The sequence below is a fragment of the Capricornis sumatraensis genome, chromosome 3 (assembly GCF_032405125.1).
Source record: "Capricornis sumatraensis isolate serow.1 chromosome 3, serow.2, whole genome shotgun sequence".
Taxonomy (NCBI): Eukaryota; Metazoa; Chordata; class Mammalia; order Artiodactyla; family Bovidae; genus Capricornis; species Capricornis sumatraensis.
Genome location: NC_091071.1, coordinates 7,531,787 through 7,554,988, shown reverse-complemented (window position 1 = coordinate 7,554,988; position 23,202 = coordinate 7,531,787). Strand labels below are relative to the sequence as shown.

Below are 23,202 nucleotides of genomic sequence, written 5' to 3'. Positions count from 1 at the left end.
CCAATCCTTGTGGGCCTCTTGGGCCCAGCGCTTTATTTCTGCACCTCCTTTCAGGTACTGCCGCCGCTTGTCTCCTGGCCTCACTTGCCCAATGGGGAGGCTGGAACCCCAGAGACACAGCTGGGTGGCGGACGCTCCCCAGGGAGCCGGTGTGCGGCGCCCCCCTCCTCTCCGCCAGGCCTGGGAGGAGCGGGGGCCCGGGCAAGGACGACAGGAAAGCCAGGTGCAGTCCCTAAAACAGGCTCTTTAATAACATTATGTCTTCACTGAAGAGCTTCGCTTTTCCCACCCGGCGCCGGGCGGGGCGGGGGGCCGGCAGGGTCTGGCTTTGGACGCCGGCGGCCGGGGGCGGGTCCGGTGGCCCCAGGGCCTTGCCGCCGGCGCGCCCGCCTAGTAGAAGGAGTACTGGTTCTCCACGGCGCGAGTGTGGCCCCGGGCGCCCTCGCCTGGCCCGGCCTCGGGGGGCTCTTCAGCTCCCCCGCCCGCCGCCTCCAGCAGGCGCTCGGCGCTGTTGCTGCGGCTGCGGGCGCTCAGCGGGCCCTCGGCGGGGGGGCGAGGGGCGCCGGGCACCGACGCGGCCGAAGACGACGAGGCAGACGAGGACGAGGCGCCGCCGGGCTCCGAGGGCGAGGCGGGCGGGCAGGCAGCCGCGGCGAGGCTGGAGAAGTAGTGCTGGCCGGCCGGCTCGCCCCAGCAGGCGGGCGGCGGGGGCGCGGCACTGGGCGAGGGTCCCGGGTCTGGAACGGGAGACCGCGGGCGTCAGGGCCGCCCCCACCCCCCAGCAGTGTGCAGGCAGGGGCCAGCGCCCCAGGAACGGGTGACCTAGCGTCACACAGGGACGCTCAGACCCCAAATCCCGCGCCCCTAGTTCCAGCCCACCTCCTAGAGAAAGTCCTGGGTATAGGCGGCTGTGGCTCAGACGATAAAGAACCTGCCTGCAAATGCAGGAGACACGGGTTCGATCCCTGGGTCAGGAGGATCCCCTAGAGGAGGGCATGGCAACCCCACTCCAGTATTCTCGCCTGGAGTATCCCATGGACAGAGGAGCCTGGAGGCTTCAGTCCACGGGGTCACAAAGCGTCGGACACGACTGACACTTTCCATTTTTCGTAGGTGTGGCGGACATACCAACGCGCAACCCGCGTGCCCCGCACCTTCCCTCACCCATCCCAGGCTGCCTTCCTTAACAGCTCGGCGCTCAGCCCCACCCATGCGGGAATCTAAGGGACTCCACCCACTTCCGGGATGCCCGCGGGCGCCCCCTTCCGCCCGCCAGGAATTTACTCCGGACTGGGATCGGCTGGGGCTATCTCCCGCCCATCCGGCTGGTCCAGGTGGTTTACAACAGGTAACAGACCTGGTTGGTGCTCATCCCCCGGGGGCCAGCAGGGTGACGCCCTCCCCCACTGCCCAGACGTCTGTCTGCGCGGGCCGGGTTAGGGGCGTCTTGCCTGGTTAGGGGCGTCTTACCGGGTGGGGGGCCCTGGGCGCGCACATAACTGCGTAGGGTGATGTCGGCAGAGCCCCCGGACTCCAGCGGGATGGGGTGGGTGTGGAAGTGGCGGAGCATGTCGAGCACAGACTGGAACCACAGGTGCTGCACGTGGCACTGCCCATGGCCGTTCAAGGACAGGCGCAGGTGCTGTGGGCCGAGATGGGCGTGGTCAGTGGGGGGGAGGGAGGGGTGTCCTGGACCCGCTCCCTGATTGGCAAGTGCCTTTGAAGGTCAGGGGGAGGGCCAGGTCTCACAGGGGCCATATGGGGCGGTGTCAGAGCGAGGGCCTCTCACCCGGGAGCCCCGTCTCGGGATGGGGAGGGTCCTGCCGGTGGCGGGGATGGGCATGAGGGCCACGGAGCCGGGCGAGGGCTGGAGGGGGAATGCATTCGTCCCTATCCCGAGAGCACCAGAATTAGGGCCTTCATGCACCCCGTCCATCCCTAGTCTCCAGAGGCCCTAGAAGGTAGAGATGCCGTGTTTTGTTTGTATTAATTGCTCAGTTGGGTCTGACTCTTTGTGACCCCATGGGTTGTAGCTGGGAGGCTTCTCTGTCCACGGGATTCTCCAGGCAAAATGCTCGAGTAGGGTAGCCATTCCCTTCTCCAGAGGATCTTCCCGACCTAGCGATGGAACCTGGGTCTCCTGCATTACAGGTGGATTCTTTACTGTCTGAGCCATCAAGGAAGCCCAGAGATTCCGTGTTAGAGATGGGGAAACTGAGGCACAGGGCGGGAGGGACTAACCCACAGCCACTGGCATAGAGCTAAGAAGAGAACTCATGTTGGGGTGACTCTCCCAGCCCAGCTAGGGGTCTGCTGGCTGTCCCTGCCCAGCTAAGGTCCAGGCTGGAAGCAACCCCAGGCTGATTTGGGGGGGCGTGGCCACAGGTGCCACTCATCCAAGCTGTCGAGGGAATGGGAGGACCCCGGAGAACTGGGCCCACCTGGGCCAGGCACTGAGGGAGAGGCGGGGCGACGAGGCCCGTGGTCTTGAGTGGTGGGTGAGCCACAGGGCCCTGACTTCAGTCCTTTTTGCTCCATATGTATCCCACACAGGGAAGAGTGGCTGTCCCTGGGGTGTGTGTGGCAAGAAGAGGGTGACGGGAGGGTTTCAGGGTGTGCCTGCAATGGGGAGCTAGCTTGGGCACCTACGAACAGGAGAGAGAAGCCCTGGCAGGGAAGGAAGTGTTCCACGGTGGGGCCAATGCTGCCCAGGGAGCCAGGGGTTGGGGGGCAGGGCCAGCCCAGACTTGGGATGTTGGCCCAGTGCAGGCCCGGAGCGGGAGTCCTGGGCTGCCCCCTCCTCTGGCGGGGACTGACGGGAACCCGTGTCCTGGGAGGAGCCAGGGCTGGGTCTATTTCCTTATCGGAAACTTGAGGAGAGGGGGTTGAGGTTCCTGCCCACTCTAACCATCCCCGCCCCCCAACAGTCACTGGACTTTCTGTCCTGTCTTGCTTTGCACCTTAGGTATTATTAGCACACAGGGCCCTTCCTCGAGAGCCCGGCATCTGGGCTTGGCCCCACCCTGTCTGAGCCACCCTTTCACTTGTCTTCACCTCAAGGATTCCCCATCCATCGCCAAGGTCCTTTCCTACTCGGGCTGGTGGGGTCAGGAGTCTCCCAGTGCCCTCTGCCCCACAAAGCCCTCTTGCCCAGCTCCTCCTTCCTGGTTCTCTGGGGCCCACTGTGTGGTTCCCTCCCACACCCCCCAGCCTGGTCTGAGCACAGGCCTGGCCCGGATCGGCGCCCAGGAGGGCTGGTGAACTGCGCTGAGCAGAGAAGAAGAGGGGCTATGTGGGGTGGGGGGGGCACTGGTTGACTCCAGCCCCTGTACCCAGGTGGCTCCAGGTGGAGACCCTCAGAAGCCCCAGTACTACGTGATCCCCAATGCACAGGGTCAAAGCCAGACCCTCAGAAGGGCCCAGCCTCCTGTGGGTTCAGCCACAGGCAGGACCCCATCAGCTTGTGGAGACACCATGGCTGGGGCAGCCTGCAGCCCCTCAGGGAGATGCAAGAGGGAGGCAGGTGCTCAGAGCACAGGCAGGAGCAGGCCTGGCCTGTGGGAAGCCATGCCGCCCCCACACCCACGGAGCCTACTGCCCGGCAGGGATGCAGCCTCGGGGCCGCCCCCACCCCCACCGCCAACCCCCGGCTGGAGGCTTCCCCTGTCTGTGCCCCCCCAGCACCCCTTTACCAACTTGCCTTGGCCTTGCCCTGGAAGTTGAAGGTCAGCACATACTCCCCGGGCCGGGTCTCACTCTGGCGGATCACGAAGAGGCCATGGTTCCGGGGCCCGCCCGCCAGCACCAGCTGAGCCGCCTTGACCCGCGACAGCGTCCCGTGGAACCAGGGGTAGTCGGAGAGCTCCAGCTCAGCCTCGGCCTGGGCCTCTGGCTCTGCTGCCTCCTCTGCTGCAGGGGGGGGCAGAGTGAGGGGCGTGGGGACGGAGGGGCCACAGGAAGGGGGACAGGGATGGGTCATCTTGGTCAGCTTGTTGGGTTTTTGCAGGTAAGATGCTCTTTGAATAACTGAGAACGAGGCAGGGAGCGGACCCAGCCCACTAAATGTATGAGGTAAACCAAGGCACAGAGAGGAGAAAATGATAGCCTAAGAGAGGGTAGATTTAAACTGACGAGTCTGGTTTATCAAATAGCTTAATGATGAGAATGTATCAAATGAGGGAACGGGAGCCTCTTGTCTCATTAATAGCGACAGGCCAATGGTTTCTGCTCTCACTCAAGAAATGTTAAACGTCCTTGCACTTCATGAACCAGCAACGAAAGTCCTCAATAGCCCCAGCTGGTGCAGACTTTAGGCTATCTGCTTGTATGTATAACATCAGAAGATGCTTATTTCACAATCACTGAGCAGTTTTCTCTGGAAAAAATTGGTGGGGTTGCCTAATTTCCTGGTGTCACTCTCTTAAGTCAGCAACAAACTTGGGAACAAATCAAGTGTCTTTGTCCCCATCCCTCTGGTTCTGACCCTTGGTACCCCTTTCCGTGAGCATTTTCTAGAAACCGGGGCCCATGGGAGGGGTCAGGCTCCCAGTCGGGCCTGCAAAAGCCAAAACTACCGAGTTGCTGTGCAAAGGACCCAGGGGGATGAAAGGTCACAGCTTCGGAGGCTCAGGAAGGGCTTGGGAGGGGCCTGTGGGTGTCTGTGGGCTGGGCGGGGGCCCCGGAAGGGGGGCAGGAAGAGGGAGGGCCCCACTGCACCTGTGTTGCTGCTGCCGCTGCCGCCTGGGGACTCCAGGGTCTCCAGGAAGGTCTCCAGCGGGACGTGGACCAGGGATTCGCCAACGGCCTCTCGAGCGCGGCTGTGTGGGGCTGTCACCACGGCTGCCGTTGTCTCTGGGGGCCGGGGCAGGTCCACTGCTGGAGAAGCGGCAGGTGGGAAACATGCGTGTCTGTCTGGCCACCCTGGAGCGACCTCAGTCTCCAGCCCTGCCCTCCACTGCTCCAGCCAGCTCTGTGCCCACCTACCCTCCGTCAGGAGCTCACAGCTGCAGGAGGCCACGCGGCTGGCCAGACAGCCTCCCCGGGCACAGGACGGCTCTGCGTCTTCCTCGCTGTCCCTGCGAAGGCAAGAAAGCCCAACCGTGTCCGGCCGTGGAACTCGGACCCGGACCGCGGTCTGCTCACAGAGCCAGGCAGAGGCTGACTGTCCCGCGGCCAGCATCTGCTGTCTGGCTCGCCTGGGTCCCTCTGCCTCCGTGTTCCTGCGATCACACCCTCAGCTTGCTCAGTGGCCACCACGTGAGTGACCGGGCCATATGGACAGGTCTCCAAGTGCGTGCAGCCATCCCTGAGTTCACACGACCCCTACCCGCTAACCCCCAAGAGGGGCTGGCCTCCTCTGAGGATCCCACAGAGGATCTCATCTAGGGGCGGGGCCTGGGGTGGGGAGGGGCCGTGTCGGCCCCTCCCCTCCCCCGGCCCTTTGTGTCCCCATCTGTGGCGGCTCTGAAACACCCGCAAAGTGAGGTTCACCTTCACGGGGGGGGGGCGAGGCAAAGAGTGTGCGGAGCAGATGGCTGGAAGGGTGGTAGGGGAGGGATTAGAACCACTTCGGGGATGGAGGGGAGCCTGGGAGGCTCTCAGGACTTTAATTGTGCTTCCTTAAATGAAGCTGTTAATTAGAAAGCAGCAGCCCCTCCCCCCGGGCTTGGCTCACCCCATTAGCCAGAGGAGCCCTGCCCGCCCCTCCCAGTCCTGGGCTGGGGAACCTCTCCCGGTTGGCGCAGCCGGCCTCTCTGCTGTCCTTCTGCCCCCCCTCCCCGGTTTATTACGAGCCATGGCTCCCCGCTGCCCAGACCTACCCGCTTTCCCGGTTGTCGCTGAAGGCCCGGCCTCATTAGCTCTAACTCCAGCCAGCCGAGGGCGCTGACATTCCCCGCGAGTCCCAGGCCCTGGCGCTCCTCCACTGGTCTCCTCCGCCCCCAGCCCCCTCTGCCTGGCTCAGGCCCCCCTTTCTTTAAGCCTCAGAGAAAGGGCCCCTCTACCAGTACAGCTTCTCTGAACCCCAGGACTGGATTAGGGGGACTCCCTCCATCACTACCCATCTATCTCCTCATGGTTTCAGCCTCTCCTGGGAGTGAGAACAAGATGATTCAACTGCCCTCCAGGCCCCGGGACCCTGAACCTACAGAGCCTGCTGGGAGTGGGGGGGTGTGGGGACAGGGAGGGTCCTGGCCAGCACCCACCTGGATTGGACTGCCTTGAGAAGGGCCCATTTCTGAAGCTCAGCTCCTGCCCTCACCAGAAAGCTGCTCCCCGTGAAGGCTCCACCCAGGGCACAGCCCTGCTAGGCCCCTACCCCATCTACCCGTCCCAGGGGTCTCACCCGGGGTCTGCGCAGCCCTGGATGTCAGCCACCCATGAGTGCTTCTGCAGGGAGTCGATGGTCTCCAGGATGTACTCTGCTCCATTCTCCACCTGGGGAGGGGGGCGTCGAGAGTCCAGAGGTTCATCCCGCTCCCGGGGGGAGCTCCCTGGTCTCAGCAGCTGGGGAGACGGGGGTCCCCAGCGCAGGGCAGCCCACTAGGGCAGCAGCCCCTCCCCCCTGGGCCCACCGCAGGGGATCACGGGGATGACTGAGGTCATCCTCAAGCCCTGCGGATGCAGCCCCCGAGGAGGCCGTGCTGGGTAAGGGCTGGGGTGGGGGTGGCAGAAGGGCATCACAACCCTCAGTCTGTGTGGGACCGGCGGTCCCAGCCCTGAGTGGTGGGGCTCACCTGCCTTTGCACCTGGAACTCTGCCTCTGCGGCCACGCCCCAGGGATAAGCAGCCTCCAGAAGGGAAGTGAGGAGGAGAAAGCCCGACCCAGAGGGTGATCAGGCACACACAGTCTGATGAACTCTTCCCAACAGCCCCAGGAGAGAGAGGTGACACTTTCCCCATTGTGCAGATGGGAAGACTGAGGTTCAGAGAAGTCCACTAACTGGCTCAGTCACACAAGCGCTCAGTGGCAGCACTGGGACCTGAACAGGCCTGGCCTCTGAGTTTCTTGTTTAGTAAAAAGCAGTGGGATTCCCATCCCATCAGAGCTCAGAACTGACTTCCACCCTGCTCTGAACTGATGGGGAAACAGGCCCAGAGCGGGCCCGGCAGGTGGGTGCCGTGGCCTCAGGACTCCTGAACCTACTGGGATACAGAGGCCACCAGGCTGTCAGGAGTAAGGCCAGCAGATGAGAGAGCCAGGCAGAGAGGGACCGTGTCCTCAGCTCCTAGACTGGGTGACTCAGGGTCTGGGGTTGGCAAATGTTTGTTAAATGAATAAAGGAGTTCATGACTAAGCAAACAGGGCCGAGTAAAAACATAAACCCAACTGGGCCCCTGGAGAGGAGGCGGGGCGGCGGGGGTGGCAGCCCTCCATGCAGCTTTGGAGGGGTGGAACCAGGCCTCCTTGGGGATTTGGCCTCACAAACACCCTCCGATTCTCCAACGAGGCTCGGGACCACAGCCCTGGCAGCCCAGAGCCGTGTCCTCAGCAACCCGAGCAGGCCACCCCGGCGAAGCTGGGCCTGGGAGAAGGACGGGCAGCCCCCAGACTCACTGGGTTGCCTCCCTGGCCACCCTCAGGGCCTTTGTGCCCGTGGAGGGGCCAGGCGGTTCCCACACTCCAGTGCTGGTGACGGGCATTTGCATAACCGCTGCAGGCTGGCTACCAGGTCCTGCCTGTGGGGTGGGTGCGGGTGGCGGGACTCCAGTGGGGGAAGGGCGAGAGGGAGGAAGTGAAACTCAGGTCCTTCCCCCCAGCCCAGGAGGAAATGGGAATGGAGACCCACATGGTGGACAACACCTGGGCCACTTGTCTCTGGAGCTCGGGCCAGGATTCACATCCTAGCTTGACATCTGTGCAGGGTCCTGGGACCCCCACCCCCAAATCTGGGATTCCCTGCCCCCACCCTGCTGCTGGCCCTTCACCCTCACCCCCACGAGGGGTCTTCAGGGCCAGGGGTGGGGCTCACCTTGAGCACGAATGTGTTGTCCTTCTCCGGCATCTCCAGGGGCATGGTGGTACGGACCTCAATGATGGCCGACAGGGGGATGCTGACTTTGGGCCTGGAGGCCTGATGAAGGGTGGTGAGACAGTGGCCCCAGGGCCTCCTGAAGTCCTCTCTCCCCTCCCCCGCACTCAGAGGTCAGAGCCGCCCCCAGCTTAGGATGCCAGGCAGCCCTGGGGTGGAGGTGTCCCAATCCCCATTTCACAGATGGGTAAGTTGAGGGCATTCCTGGGACCTGGAGGGACCTCCTCACATAGTCACACAGCAAGTCAGGGACAGAGCTAGGATGGACATGGGTCTCCCACCTCCAAGTTCTGAGGAGGGGGCGAGCTCTGCCCCAGCCACCCTTCCACCCAGCACACCCACCAGATCTGTGGTTTTTACATTTTTCATCTTGACCTACAGTAAGAAATACATTTGACATGGTAACCCGGTACACACACCTAGGTAAAAATATCTCTGAAACACACGTTTCACCGGATAATATTTACTCTGGCTGTGTGTGATGGAGTGTGACATTTTCTATTCTATTCTAGTTCATTAAAAAAAAAAATGCTGTCTCCTCCTTCAGATTAGATTTACCACAGTACAGGGTTGGAGACCCTGACGTGGAACGGGATTCCTGGAATCAGGCAGGGCCGTGTCTCCAGGTGGAAGAAAAGAGGCCAGTGTGGGATTTGACCGAGGTGAGCTGGCAGGACTCTCGGGGAGGGCCGCTCTGTGCCTGCCCCCCACTCTGCCCCAGAGCTCCTGGCCCTGGCCGGAAGGCCCCCGGGGCTGGCTTGAGACTGAGATTCCTGGCAGAGCTTGAGCTCTGGGACAGGGACTTTCTTAGGAGGAAAGGGAAGGGCCCCACGTTGGGTGGGCAGGCGGGTGGGGGTTCCTGGCAGCACTGGCTGCCGTCCAGCGGGCGTCGGGCTGGGCTTGGCGTGGTGACTGCGGGCTCGCTGACCACGGCAGGCCCCCGTGCCAGCCAGCTGGGCGGGGCCCCTGGTCCTGGAGCGGGTGGAACAGACAGGTCCACAGAGAAGAGCCGGACGGGGCTGCCGCTGCCAGAGGCGGTGCACCCTCCGCCTGGCCTTGGAGGCCCGTCTGTCTCTCCCTTTGCCCCGGCTCACTGCTCCCTCTTGCATGGTTGGAGCTATCAGCCTGTTTCATGCCCCAAGGGAAACTTAACTGCTCAGTCGTGTCTGACTCTTTGCTACCCCATGGACTGTAGACCGCCAGGCTCCTCCATCCACGGGACTTCCCAGGCAAGAATACTGGAGTGGGTTGCCATTTCCTTCTCCACTGATAACCCCAGGCCTTGGCTTATGCAGCCTGAGTCTCCAGCATTGCCTGTCCTGGGGCCCTGTCCACTGGTCAACACTTCTGCAGCCTAGGCTTCTACTCCTCGGGGCCCCCAGAGCATCCTGCGCTAACTCCATTGAGGTTGACCCTCCAGCCCAGCAAACAACAGCTTCTTGGTGGTTCCCCGATGGCAGGGGGCCAGCATCATTGCTTCCTGGGGCCTGGTCTAGGGCTATGAGGGGACCTGGGGTCCAGGAGACTTTTCCTGCAGGGCGGGTGAGGGGGCTGGAGGTCTGACACACGGGGCCGTATGAAAGGGCACTCTGAGGGTCCTGGAAACAGTCCCTGAGCCTGCAGACCCCAAGCCCCCATCAGCTCCAAGGGTGCAGCTAGGCCTCCAGGGGCGAGAGGAGGAAGAGCTCTGGACTGTGGGTGGGTGAACAGGACTCAAAGGCGGGAGGAGTGTCAGCCGGGGCTTCCGGTGGGGTGCATACATCCTAGATCAAACTCATCTGGGAAATGGGATCTGACCCCTTGTGAGGCCTGTTCCCCCTTCCCACGAAGTCGCACCTGAATTTGCAAACATTTGCATGAAAAAGAGGGTCTGAGGCCAGATTAGGGGGTAGGAACCCACTGGCCTTTCTCAGAGGTTGGGAAGGTGATTGCTCAGAGGTTGGGAAAGTGGCCCCCCAGGAACCCTGCCCTCTGCCAGCGGTGAGTGATAGGCTCAGGAGGGGCTTACGCAGGGGGCACCAGCTGTTACATCCCCTCCCTTGAGGGCAGCTATTTTCAGCCGGGCAGCTGTGGCTGCCACTCAAGGCGCAGAAGAGCTCAAGCCCTGCCCTGTGGGTGACCCTGGGCAAGTCCCATCCCGCTTCCCACCCTCACTGGACCTCGGTCTCCCTGTCTGACGAGCAGTGGCGTCGAGCTTAGTAGTCTGTGATTCTCTCAGGGACCTAAAGGTGGGGCCTAGGCTGGCAGAAAGCCCTTGGGAAGTCTGGGGGGTCCTGGGACTAGGAGAGAGCGCTTCAGAGAGCTAGTGTGTCCCCCTAGGAAATCACCTCTCCTACGGCTCATGGGCCCTAGACCTTGGGGAGCCCACCCCATCCACCTCCAAGGGGAGAGAGGCAAGGAGGAGGATCGGGAGTAAATACAGACAGACAGGGAGGTGGGGAAGGAGGCGAGGCTCAGGGTGACTCAAGGCACTGGGGGCAGGGTGGGCGCAGAGGTGGGTGGGGCCCCTGGGCGGTTCTCGGGGCTGCCGCACCAGCACACGCTCCCACCTCCCAGCTCCTTTCGTTCCCAGGACCACCGGGGTGATGGGTATAATTAGCTCAGCTCTGTGACTCTGGGCCGGCCACACCCCTCCCTGAGTTTTCCTGTTTTCTCTTCTGTGACCTGGGACCACTGATGCCCACCTTGCTGGGCTCCTGGGAGGATGACGGCTCTCAGGAAGCGGGGACTATTGTTAGTTATCCCCTCCTTCCAAATGAGGCAGGTTTGCCCCCTCTTCCCTCCGCCTGCCCCAGGAGACCCAAAGCTGCCCCTAGAGCTTTGATGGCGACCCCCAGGAGGGGAGGGTGTGGTGCACTCAGGTGAGCAAGATGCTGCTAAGGGCAAGAAACAGCTTTTGAAACCTGGGCCAGAAGGGAGCCATCTGGGCCGGGGCTGGGCTGGAGCCTGGCCGCCAGACAGATGTCTACTGAGCCTGATTGCAGACCTCCAGCAGGCTAGCGTGCCAATAACTCCTTGCCTGCCTCTCTGGGGAGGCTCCAGCCACCCAGCGGTTCCAGGTGAGGAAGACAGAGTCCAGGCAGCCAGGCTCTGCAGTACCCCCCCACCTCCCAGAACAGTAAGAACCCCTTCTGTAGCCAGAGGGTCTTTCTGACCCCTCGCAGGCTTGAAGGATGCTTGAGGGATGACTTGTGGGGCGGTGGGCCGGCACTCCAGGCTCCTGACCCGGAATACTGCATTTTGCCGACCAGCTAAGACCGAGGGGTGCTGGAAGCCTGGTCCTCCACGATCCCCTCTCCCAGGGCAAAGGGGGTGGGCAACTCACCTTGGGCGGCACGAAGAACTCCAGGCGGAAGCGCTCGCCCGCCACCGCCCTGCGCAGGAGCAGGCGACACTTCTGCCACTGGGCGGCGCCCCCGGGGCCCGAGGCCGCGTCGTCGGCCACCATGAAGCGCAGCGCGCCCTCTCGCTGGATGTCCACCAGCTCCACCTTGGCTGCCAGCGTCCGCGACAGCCGCAGGCGCCGCATCCACTTGTCGCGCGGCTCGGCCGGGGGCTCGGCGGCGCGCGGGGCGGCGTCGGGCTCGGGGGAGGCGCGCCGGTGCCACATGTCGCGCACGCCGTCCACCACGCACAGGCTCATGTTGCGCAGCGAGAAGCCCTTGCGGACGCGGGCCTTGGCCGCCGCGGTCGCCGACACGTCCTCCGAGCTGCGCGAGTGGCCGTAGGGCGCGGCCTTGAGCGCCGGGGGCCCCGCGGGCCCGGGCTCCATGGCGTCCGCGGGCTCAGCCGCCCCTCGCGGCGGCGCCGGCCCGGCCACCAGCACGCGGCGCACCTCCTCGCTGAACACGTCCAGGAAGTTGGCGGCGAAGTGGCGGGAAAAGGAGGCGCCGGCGTCGGGCGTGTCGTAGGCTGGGTTGTCCCGCAGGAAGCGGCAGAACTTGTGCGCGAAGTCCACGGCGGCCGCCTGCGCGTGCAGCTCGCAGAACTGCCGCCAGTCCGGGACCGGCACCGGGACCGGGACCGGGGCGGCACCATTCATGGCTCCCGTCCCATCGCAGCCCCCGGAGGCTGCGGGCGAGAGCAGCCGGTGAGTCAACTCCCCACCCCTGGATCGGAGCGCCCACCCGCTCCCGCTTCCCTGGGACTGTGTGCAGCCGCCTTTCTCGGCAGCGCCAGTGTGTGAGGACAACCGGGGAGGTGGGACACGTGTCTGCAGGAGGGAGGGGGACCCCGCCCCCCTCCATTCACTCTCTCTTCCAACAGCAGTCTCAGGGAACCCCAAAGTCATTCTTGGGTCTGGCGCAGGAGGCTGGGATGACAGGTACTTTCAAGTGGGGTCCCTAATGAGCCTCCTGTGACCCTCGGGTCACTGAAGTTTGGAGGACAGGAAAAAGTCATGCGCAATCCTCTTGGCTCTACCCTTGAAACTTGCCAAGAAAACCACTCCTCCTCCACTCACTACCATCCAGGCTGCTGTCCCGTGACCCAGGCAACCTCTTCTCCACCAGCAGTATTCAGCAGCCTCTTCACTGCCCTCCCGCCACACCCCTCCTCTGGAAATTGATCTTATCCCCCATAGCCTGTTCTCCACCCAGAAACCCAGTCATCATTTCTGAAACGAAAGGCAGATCAGGCCCTCCCCTGCTCAGAACCCTGCAGAGACTCCCGCTCCACTCAGAGAAATTCCACTGGCCACCCACCCCTCCCGTGACCTGCCTCCATCTGACTCCCACAACCCTACCTGTTGCCCTCAGGTCCCACCCGAGTCCCACCCCAGGGCCTCTGCACTTGCGATTTTCTCTTGAATGTGCCTGGAATGTCCTTCCCCTCACACTGCCTCATGTCCTCCAGGTTTCTGCTCAGATACCATCTTGCCTGACAGCCTTCCTTGACCACCACTCTATCGAGAACAAGGTCTCAGGACTTCCCTGGTGGTCCATGGTTAAGACCTCACACTCCCTCTGCAGGAAGTGTGGGCTGGACCCCTGGTCAGGGAACTAGGGCCCTGTGTGCTTACTTTTTGGCACAGTGTGTATCCCCGTCTCATACTGTTTATCCATTTGCTGGGTTGTGTTGTCTCCCAGGCAACCCACCCCATCCCACCCTGCACCACACCCTCCCCTGAAAATGCCGCCTCCACTAGGCAGCAGTTTTGACATCTTCTAAGTGGCTGTGTCCCCAGTGTTGGGCAGGTGGCAGGCACTCAGTAAACACTGAATGGATGAATGTGTTCAACACACCAGGCATGTCACAAGCCCTCACACCGGGCCAAAGAACACACAGCTTGTTAGTGACAAGTCTGGGATTCGCACGCCGACTCAGAGACTTCGAGGGTCGTCTCCCGGTGTGGATCCAGTATGACTAGCTTTTCATACTGGCCTGGAAGGCGCTGCCTCGTCATACTTCTCACCATTATGGTGGACTGACTGCCTTCTCTAATTGTTCCCTCCAGTGTGTGTGTGTGTGTGTGTGTGTGTGTGTGTGTGCGCGCACGCGCGCTCAGTTGTATCTGCCTCTTACGACCCCATGGACTGTAGCCAGCTCTGGCCATTGGATTTCCCAGGCCAGAATACTGGAGTGGGTAGCCGTTCCCTTCTCTAGGGGATCTTCCCAACCCAGGGATCGAACTTGGGTCTCCTGCATTGCGGGCAGATTCTTTACCATCTGAGCCACCAGGGAAGCCGTTTCCTCCTGAACCCCATGCAAATCAGACCTCCTTGAAGAGGCCTGAATCTGGGAATCCCAGCTTCCACCTCCTGTCCCCAGGCCCCTCCACCCTTCCTCACTCGGGACTGCCAGACTGCATGGTGCGTGACTAGCCATCAGGGGGCCCTACCTCCTCATCCCCTGAGTGGCACGCCCTCCTGGGGGCACAGGCCATTCATTCTGTTTATGCATCTCCCCCCCTGCAAGAGGCCAGGGTGAAAACTACTGGAGAAAAAGTGGGGCGATATGGACCTGCCCTGCCTTGGGGAGCCCCTGTCTGGGGGGCTGGAGGGTGCAAGGGGAACTGAGACGGAGGGGTCATGCCCTCACCTGCCTTCCCCAGGATCCCCATGATTCCCAGCCTGGCCCTTCCCTCACAGCTCCTGGGAGCACCATCTCATCTGTCCTCTGGGATCCAAGCTGTGTAATTAAATGCCGGGTAAAAATAGCTCCCCCACTTCTGTGAGATCATCCACAGGGCCTCTGGGCCACACGGCACCGGGGGATTCCCTCTCACCTGGGGGGCAACCTCGGCCTTCGACCTGTACTCAGTAAACACAGCACAGCCCTGGGGGAGGCAACAGGCCTCGTGAGGAGGCCACTGAGTCCGGAGAACAGTTTTCCAAACCAGCAAGTCGCTCAGAGACTCCCAAGCCAGCATCCAGGGGGAGAGTGGCAGGGAGTTGAGAGGGCTTCCTGCCAGCAAAGAGGACCAAGAGTGACCTCCCTGCAGGCATGAGCAGTAACCTGAGGGAGACTTTTCAGGACATAGGGGAGGGGCTGGGGGAGAAGTGGGGCTCAGGCTCCCATGAGCTTGGTTCACGCTGGGCCTTTCCCCTGCCCTGCCCTTCCTCCCTTCTCATCTGGCTAACTCCCACTCAGCCCTCAAGAATGAATTCAGGGGGCCACTTCCTCCAGGAAGCCTTCCCTGACCTCCCCAGCCCAGGCTGAGCTCCCACAGTCCCCTCCCGTGTGTCCAGCTAGCGAGGTGCTAAGGGCGGAGCGTCCCAGGCGTCTGTGTCTGCCTGTCTCCCATCTACCACAGGCACTCCTGGGGGCAGAAGGTGGGCCTGAGTCTTATGCCAGGAGTGAGGGTGGGGCAGGAACTCGCCTGCCACCATCACCGGGGCGCCCGACCTGCAGCAAGCGGGCCTTTCCGGGGGTGGGATGGGGACACGGGGCCCTGAGGCTAAGCATGGGAGTCTGGCCCTGGGCTCCGAGCCCATCCATTGACCCAGCAAGGAAGCACTCCCCACAGGGTGCATCGATATTCCTGTTCTGCTGCGACCACCAAGGAGGGTCAGACCAGGTGAGAGGGCAGCCTGGGAGGGGCTCGTCCCTTAGCTGGCAGCAGGTGAGGATGCCCCCCACCTGCTCATGGGGCGGGGGTGGGGGTGGGGGTGGGGAGGAAGCTGGTCCCACTGTGAGCTCAGGCATCAGTCCCCATCCCTTAACCCCCTTCTGGCTGGCCCAGAGTCCTCTTAGCAAGGAAACGGGCAAGTGCAGGGACAGGAGCTGCGGGAGAGGCTCTGGAGATGCGGAGGGGGCCCAGCTAGGCCTCACTGGAGGCAGGGGCGGGACTCAGAGAGGAGTCTGCCAAGGGCAGGGGGCGATGGCCGTGCCCTGGGCAGGGACTGGCCTGGGAAGCACTGACGCTGGCCCTGCCTTGCCCTCCCCCGCTCCCCGCCCCAACCACTTGCTGGCGGCTCAGGAGCCGGTGGGCCCGATGCCCGGACCAGCAGCCCTCGATGTCCCCTGGGTCCAGCCGGGGCTATGCAGAAGTGACAGGGGTGGTACAGCCAGGGGTAAAAGCCACAGGCAGCGGGCCAGCAGGGAGCCCTGGCGCTAGTTACAGGCATGGCTCCCTGTGAAAGGGAGGCTGCAAGCCACAAGGAAGAGGGCTCAGTGCCAGCAGGGATACTGGAGCGCTGTCCCCAACTGCCTGGGGGCCCAGAACGGTCAGAGACCAAGCGCCGCGACTCTGCTCAACTGGGCTCCAGGCCTGATGTCTTTGCTCTCTGGGTGAGGGCTGCTGACCTCACCTCCAACCTCTGGGCCTGTTTCCTCACTTTAAGAGTGAGGATGAGGGACTTCCCTGGCACCTTAGTGGTTAAGAATCTGCCTTCCAACGCAGGGGATGCAGGTTTGATCCCTGGTTGGGGAACTAAGATCCCATATGCTGCTGGGTTTCCGTGATGGCTCAGAGGTAAAGAATCCACCGGCAATGCAGGTTCGATCCCTGGGTCGTGAAGATCCCCTGGAGGAGGGCATGGCAACCCACTCGAGTATTCTTGCCTGGAGAATCCCATGGACAGAGGAGCCTGGCGGGCTGCAGTCCGTGGGGTCGCAGAGAATTGGAGATGACTGAGCAGCTGAGCACTCAGGCATGCTACGGGGCAACTAAGCTCATGTGCCCCGAGAGAGCCCCACGTGCCCAGAGAGCCCCACATGCCCCGAGAGCCCCACATGCCACAACTAGGACCCAACGCAGTCAAATAAATACTAAAAAAAGTGAGCCTGAGGGATTGCCCTTCGCTGGAAGGACAGCGCAGGAGGGTCTCTGCAGTGTTCCGAGCCATGTGTCCCTGTGGGCAGGGCTGGGGCTCCCCTCACCTCTGGGTGGAGCCAGCAGGTGGTCTCCAGGGACCCTCCAAGGTGACTCCCAATCAGTCATTCCGGAGGGGACCACAGGCCCAGGGGTGCGAAAAGCAGAGCTTCAGGGGGAGGGGACCCTGGAGGTCCCAGAAGCAGGGTGGGGGCCATCACCGGCCCCCACGGTCTGGGCTGGCGGGGAAGGTTTATGGGTTGAAGCCAGCGGGCCCAGGGCTCCCCCTGCTCCAGCAGCGCCACAGGAGTTCCCTCCTCCGTCCCTGCCTGCATGGCTCTCCAGCCGGCTGGACCTTCTGCCTCACTCGGCTACTATTCAAATTCTGCTCCTTCTCCGGGCTGTGTAAAACCCCCCTCCTGTTCCAGGAAGCCTTCCTGGACACTAGCCCTTCCACCCTGAGCTCCCACGGTCCCCTTGGTTCTCAGCCCTCTTGATTCCATGAGCAGGGTCCCCCCTCTCCCACTTTTCTGGCCCCAGGGAGCCAGAAGAAACTTGGGAGATCCGGGCTGAGTCTCCAGCCAGGCCCTGTGTCTCCCGAGCACTTGGCTCCCCATCCATAAAGTGGCATGCAGGAGCAGTGGCCTCCAGGGGCCCCGACTGTCTTGGCCCTTGACCCTGAAGCCCACGGTCCCACAGTCCCTGCAGGGGTGGGACCAGGGACAGGCAGGAGGTTGTCGCACCTTCATGGGCTTCTATGAAGACTGGGATGGAGACCTGTGTGGGCAGACCACCTTCCCCAATCTATCGCCCTGGGGTTTTTTCCAGGCCCAGCCAGGCTGTCTGGCCTCTCCTCCTGGAAAAAATGTTCTCTGTTCTCATCATGCCAGGCCTGGAGGGCGATGGGATGGAGGGCTTCAAGGAGGCAGGGCAGGGCAGGGGTGTGCGGGGAGGGGAAGCCTAATCGTGTCCCTGCCTGGTGCCTTTCCAAGCCCTGAACTCTACTCACCCCTCTGCCAAGAACCTAAACGGGAGAATCCCCCAACCCCCACCTCAGTTAGATGCCGGGAGAGGGGGTGGCTGGCCTTCCGGTGGTAAAAATAGCGCTGACAATTGGAAAAGGAAAAAAAAAAAAGCAAGCCAGCCAGCCGGCAGCCCCCCTGTGGCATGCAGTTCCGGACCCCTTGGCCAGGTCATTCCTTAAAATATTAATAAGGCGGCCTAGCCACCCCGCTAATGGGCCGGCGACCAATCGATCGACCGTGCGGTGGGCAGTGGCCTGGAGGGCGGGGAGGCACCAGCAGGGCCCAGGGCCACACTTGCAGGGGAGAGGGTGTTCCTGGGAGCCCCAGCTGGAGCTGGCCTCCCTACTGCCCAAGACCCCCGAGGAAGGGACAGCCGCCCTGCAGAGCAAACCAGCCACCCAGCACCCAGCAAGGCTGCCTCCTGGGCAGGGGGCAGGGCCTGAGTGGCACCCTTCCTCTGTGCTCTGTTCTGGGCTGGGCAGTGCCTGCCCCACCCCCTGCTGTGAACAATGCACAGTGGGGAAACCGGGGCCTCCTCCTGGGCCCCCCCCAACACAAGAAGAGGAGACAGGGTCTCCCTTGGCCGCTCCCAGCCTTCCAGGAAGCCGGCCCCAACCATGCTCACTGGTGTCCTGTCCTCTGGGCATCTCCGGACCTGGCCCAGCCCAGCTGACTGTGCACTTTACCACCAAGCCTCCTTCCAGCTGCCTTCGTGGCCTCCTGGGACCGTATCCCCCAGCCCCCTGTCTGCACCCCATCCGCTGTAGCACAGACAACTTTCAGGCTCTCAGAAGGTGTCCCACAGGGCATGCTCTGAACCAAGGCTTCCTGCAAGAGAGAGGTGGGGCTGAAAGTCCCAGACCTTCCCTACCCAGAATACCTGTGTTGACCCGTGACCCTGGCAGGAGGCAGAAGTGGGTGTGATTTCTGGTCTTGATGCTCTTGACTGGGCGGGGACTTTGCTGCAGAATGTGGGGAGGAGGCTGCTCTGATTAGTGACAGGCAGGGACAGGTGTGCATTAAGAGCCCTCTTAATACTCTACCCCAGTATGTGTGGGGGGGTGGGGAGGGGGGAGCAGCACGGGACTCAGGTGGTCCTGGCTTTTCCGAACATCAGTTTCCATAGCTGTAAAGTGGGACTGGTCTTGCTCGCTCATGCAGACCTGCCTGCTCCTGGTCCAAGGCTGGTGCCGAGGAGCGTCTCGGGGAGGTGGCTGTTAAAAGCCCTGTGCCGTCAAGCCTGCCACACAACTCCCAGCCTTGCCACCATGGGACCAGGGAAGCCCTTCCGCTGAGCCCCCAGGATGTCACCAATGCCCCTGACCTTGACAAGCAATGCTGGCTCTGGGACCTGCAGACCCCCGGTCCTAGGGGGCCCCCAGAGCTGCAGCCGACAGATGCTCACATCACAGGGGCCCCGTGGCCAGGGCATCTCCCCTCCTCCACCTCTGACCGTTTGGCACGTGGGACAGTGGAGTGGTTAGAAGCCTGAGATCTGGAGCCAGGCTGGCTGGCTTTGGATCCTAGCTCTTCCGCTTCTGCGCTGTGTGACTCAGCCTCCGGGGGACCTCAGTTTCCTCATCCGTCAAATCAGTGGGTAAAACAGCACTGACCTCAAAGGGCCGTCACGAGGATTAAATAAGCAATTTGTTTGAAAAATCAAAGCTCCTCTGCTTCTACTTCCTAAATGTCTTGTGTTCATTCCCTCTTTTCCTCCCATTCCTCTGGGCAGAGGATTCCTCCCGAACATCCTCGTTTCTCGAGATCGCCACCCGCCCCTGCCCCCCAGCCCCTGACTAATCCAGGCTCCACAGGGGGGCCAAGGTCATCTTCCTAGGCCGGGACCCACATCCAGCACGGCTATGCCCCTGCCCTCACGTCCTCCTCCCTGCCAGGAAGGAAGGATTCTCCCATCACACAAATGAGGAAGTGAGGTTCTGGAAAGGGAGGTGACTAGTCCCCTACTCCCGGATGTACCCTGGACTCCCCTATGGGTCGGGAGCCATGCTGGCAGGTCCAGGGCCCCAGATGGGTGGAAGGAGTCATGTGGAGTCAAGTTCAGGTCTGTCCCTTTCTACAGCACATGCCGCTCCCAACAGGGCCCTGTCCCTGGGGAGCCCTCACTCTGAGGGCACAGTAGGGGGACCCAGGCCCTGCCCTGGGAGAGCAGGTGGCCATTCTGACTCCTGGAGCGGGGGGGCAGGGGAAGCCAGGGCTGGGCCCCGCAGGGAGCCAGTGTCGGAGGAGCAGGGAGTGGGGTCCAGGACAAGAAGCTGTGTCAGGGCCTGGGGGCTTAGGAGGGGAGCCTGTCCTCCTTCAGGAGCGCCTGGTGCTGGACAGTTCCTGGATGGGCTCTGGACGTGGAGAGCAGGCTGGGATGGCTCTAGCTGCACGGCCCTGCCCTCCTGGTGGTGCGGAGCAGACGCACCAACCCCTCTCCAGCCTTGGCCTGGGCCCCGCACAGTCTCTCCTCTCCCAGTGATAGGGATCTCACCTAGGGCCCGATTCACACCCCTCCCAGACCTTCCTGGGCCGTGGCCCAGCCTCCAAAAGCTGCCGGACACCCCCTTCAACCCCCACCACTTAGCCCACCAGTCTGCCTTCTGGCTTTATCACGACACACACACCGGTGGCTCCTGAGACCTCAGCACCTCCCTCGGTTGAGTATCCCAGACCCCTGGGTACTGCAGAGGCTTATAGAGCTTCCCCTGGCATCTGGACAACAGATCTCCCAGCCTGGCTGATCGCCAGGCACCTCAAACTCACCACCTCCAAGTTCTAATACATCCTCTTCCTTCAACCCCTGCTTGTCCACTGCTTGGGGTCTCAATGCACAGCCTGGCATCTCCTCACCTGCCCCTCTGCCCCAGTAGCTGATGGGCCCCCAAGCCCAAGGAGGGTCTTTTGTCTCTGCTTGACCGCCACCCCCCATCCCTCCACAACACTGCACGGCGGTGCCCTGTCCTCTCCACCAGACCGTGAGCCCCAGCTGGGTGTCACACCCGCCCCGAGGCGGGGCCTAGACTCAGAGGGTCGGAAGTTTCAGGAGAATGGAGCCCAAACCAGAGGAGCCCAAAGATGCTGTACTCCCACACATGGCTCTGCCCCAAAACAGGTGTGGCCATGACCTCCCCTAGATATTGAAGAGTCACCCTGCTGTCCCCTGGGACAGAGCTCAGCCATTAAAACAGACCCACCCAGGTGAGGCGGGGGAAGAGAAACCTCCCCAGTTCCCAAAGTGGCCATCGCCCCTCCAGTCCTACGCAGACAGTCAAGGAGCAGGAAGTGAGCAGGCCCTAAGACTGGACCTTTGAAGGTCATGGGGACAGCAGGCAGGAGGCCCAAGGTCCCTAAACCTCCAATTTCCTACAACTCAGAACAGACAGGCAGTGCAAGGGGTAGGAACCGGATTCTTATCAGAGAGGTGGTTTGGAAGCTTGGCTCATTGGTTGAGTGACTTTGGACAAATCATTTCACTTCCTTGAATCTGTTTCCTTCTCTGCAACAGGGGGATAATAATAGTACCAAGCCCCAGCGTTGTTGTGAAGATTACGTGAGAAACAGCACAGCCGCCCTCAGCCAGCAGCAGTCAGCTCGAAACCAACCGCTCAGCCCTGGGAGTAGGGTGGGAGGGCTCCACCTGGGTAGGTGGGGGGTCCCACCTCCCAGGGAAGTTCACCCTTTGGTGTGTTCTCCGTAGGAGACCCACAAAGTAGGGAGGAGGGGGTTAGAAAAAATTTTAAACAGGTTTTTTTCAGAGTAAGGGTAAGAGGAAAAGCCCATGCATTAACTCTTGATCACTTAGACCCGTTCAGTTATCCCGCATCAGAATCTCCTGCCCATCCTCACTCACGCCCTCTAGAGGAGGAGAGGAGTAGAGGGAGGCGGCTGGTAGGAACCTGTCGCCCAAACCCCACAAATACCCTGAACCCCACTTCTGCTCCCCACTGCCAGACCTCCCCCAAAGTTCTTAGAGCGGATAGGTTTCAGGTCACTCCCAGTCAACTGGCTTCCCAGATGGAGCAGGGAGGCCAGGATGGAAGAGATCTGTTCAAAGTTGGGGGCAGGGATGGGAGGGTTCAGATCATCCTCCCCCCTGCAACAGAGGCAGCCAAAGCCTCTTAGGGTAACCACCCCCTGGCTCCTCCGACCCTCTCAGGGGTGCCCATTCACCCCATGCTCAGCGACCTGTGTTGGGGGGGGCAACTTCTGCTAGCCACCCAGCAAGGAGGGAGGCACCACCATCCCCATTTTACTGGGTAGATGATGGAGGCTCAAAGGGCAAACGGTGGAGGCTTCACTCCAGGTTTGACTCCCAGCCCTAAGGCTCTCCCCTGCACCAACTGGCTTATCTTTGTTCCCGGGTCACTCTCGAGACTGTCGAGTCCGCCCTGCGCGGTTCTGGAGGGGTCCCAGTCATTGCAGACCTCTCCCCGCTGAAGACCGCACTTCGTGGGCCGCTGGGGTCCCCGCCTCTGCCCGGTCTCGGCCCGCTGGCTGGCGCGGTGCCGGGCTCCGCACCGCCCGCAGGTTCATCAATGGCGAGGCCGGAGGGCCTGAATGGAGGGCACGAACCCGCCCCTTCTTAAAGGAGCCGGCCTCTCCGGCACCCGCAGCGATCCTCCCCACACTACCGAGGGCTGCCGGAGAGCTCCCGGGGTGGGCGGGTCGGGAACCGAGACCGTGAGAAAGAAGGCCTGGGCCAGATGGAGGGCGTGCCGGCCGGGCGACGCCGATCTGGACAGGGTCCCTCCTGTGGCCCGCACCCTCATTTCGGGTCGGCCTTCCCCACGCCCCCGCAGCCTAGGGAAGAGACCCCTAGCGCTCCTCCCTCCACCCCAAGCCCTGGCCAGGGACCCCCTCCTCCAGGGGGCCCACCGAGCTCGCCCACCACCGGGCCTCGGCCCTGGGAAGGGGCGGGGGGCGCAGCTGCTCCGGAGGCGGCTCGGCCCCTCCCGCCACTCCCGCCCAGCCCGGGCTGGTGGCGGGGGGTGGGGGGGGGGGGCGTCTAGAAGCCGATCTCCGCCGGGGGCGCATCTCCTCCGTCGCGCTCCCTCCCAGCCGCGCACACAAAGACAACACGCGCGGACCGGGGCGCGTGGGGCCGCGCTCCCCGGAGCAGCGGTGCGCACACAACACCCTCGCCCTCAGGGACCGACCGGGTTCAGAGTGATGGACTGGGGGGACGAGGGAACTGGGAGGACAAGCAGGCCGTACCTACAGGCGCGCAGCTGCGGCCGAGCGGGCCGGGGCGCCGGCGGAGCGCTGCCCGGACCGCGGCCGGCCTCCCGGGGCCCGGCGGCGCATGGCCCGCGGCGGATTCAGGCTCCCTCCGGGCGGGAGCTGGCGTTGGCGGCGGCTCCTCCCTCCGTAGTCCACAACCTCGAAGGCTCGTGCGCTCCTCGCTGGCCCGGCGCGGCCCCGGCTCGTCTCTCTTGGCGGCGGAGCTCCGCGCGCTCCGAGCTCAGCCCCGCGCGGTGCGCGCGCCCCCCGGTTCCCGCTCCTACCCTCCGCCCGTGCGGCGCGCGCCCTCCCGGCCCCACCCCCGCCGCGAGCTCCGCCCCCTCCCGCCGCGCCGGCCCCGCCCCCGCCGCGCCCCCCGCCCTCCGCGGAGCCTGTTCGGCGCCCGCAGCTGCTGCTCGCTGCCTCCGGTGGCGGCGGCTGGGCTGCCGAGCCTTGGGGCCCAGGGGGTTAGGAACTGGCTTGCAGCCGCCCCATTCGGGGCGAGCGTCCGCGGCTGCCCTGCTTCGCGGAGCGGGCTCCGGGCCAGGCGCCGAGGTCCCCCCCACACCCGCCCCGAGCGGAGGCGTCCCGGGGAGTCCGGGATGGTGGCCCCGGGAGCGCGGCCGGTGGGGGCCGGCTGGGTGGCCTGAGTAAGTGGAGTGTCTGGGGC

General features: G+C 63.1%; 1 protein-coding gene across 2 annotated transcripts; it reads right to left on the bottom strand.

Moving 5' to 3' along the window:
* Positions 1 to 390: 390 nt before the first annotated feature.
* Positions 391 to 21,832, bottom strand: SH2B2 (SH2B adaptor protein 2). 2 transcript variants are annotated; one of them, XM_068968658.1, is made up of 9 exons: positions 21,737 to 21,832; positions 11,356 to 12,101; positions 7,971 to 8,072; positions 6,344 to 6,435; positions 4,984 to 5,075; positions 4,717 to 4,875; positions 3,701 to 3,909; positions 1,471 to 1,642; positions 391 to 737 (listed from the first exon to the last, which is right to left on the bottom strand). In XM_068968658.1, exons 2-9 carry the CDS (start codon positions 12,070 to 12,072, stop codon positions 391 to 393), a joined length of 1,890 nt encoding a protein of 629 aa, XP_068824759.1. In that variant the 5' UTR covers positions 12,073 to 12,101; positions 21,737 to 21,832. The 2 variants fall into 2 exon arrangements, with proteins under 2 accessions (XP_068824759.1, XP_068824760.1); XM_068968659.1 differs by having other exon boundaries at positions 4,717 to 4,872.
* Positions 21,833 to 23,202: the final 1,370 nt, after the last annotated feature.

Coding starts and splice junctions, on each gene's coding strand:
- SH2B2 (XM_068968658.1), bottom strand. CDS start 12,072: ATGAATGGTGCCGCCCCGGTCCCGGTCCCGGTGCCGGTCCCGGACTGG. Junction 4,876..4,983: donor CTGTGAGCTCCTGACGGAGG/GTAGGTGGGCAC, acceptor CCGCTTCTCCAG/CAGTGGACCTGCCCCGGCCC. Junction 738..1,470: donor CGCCCAGGGCCCCCCACCCG/GTAAGACGCCCC, acceptor CTCCCGTTCCAG/ACCCGGGACCCTCGCCCAGT.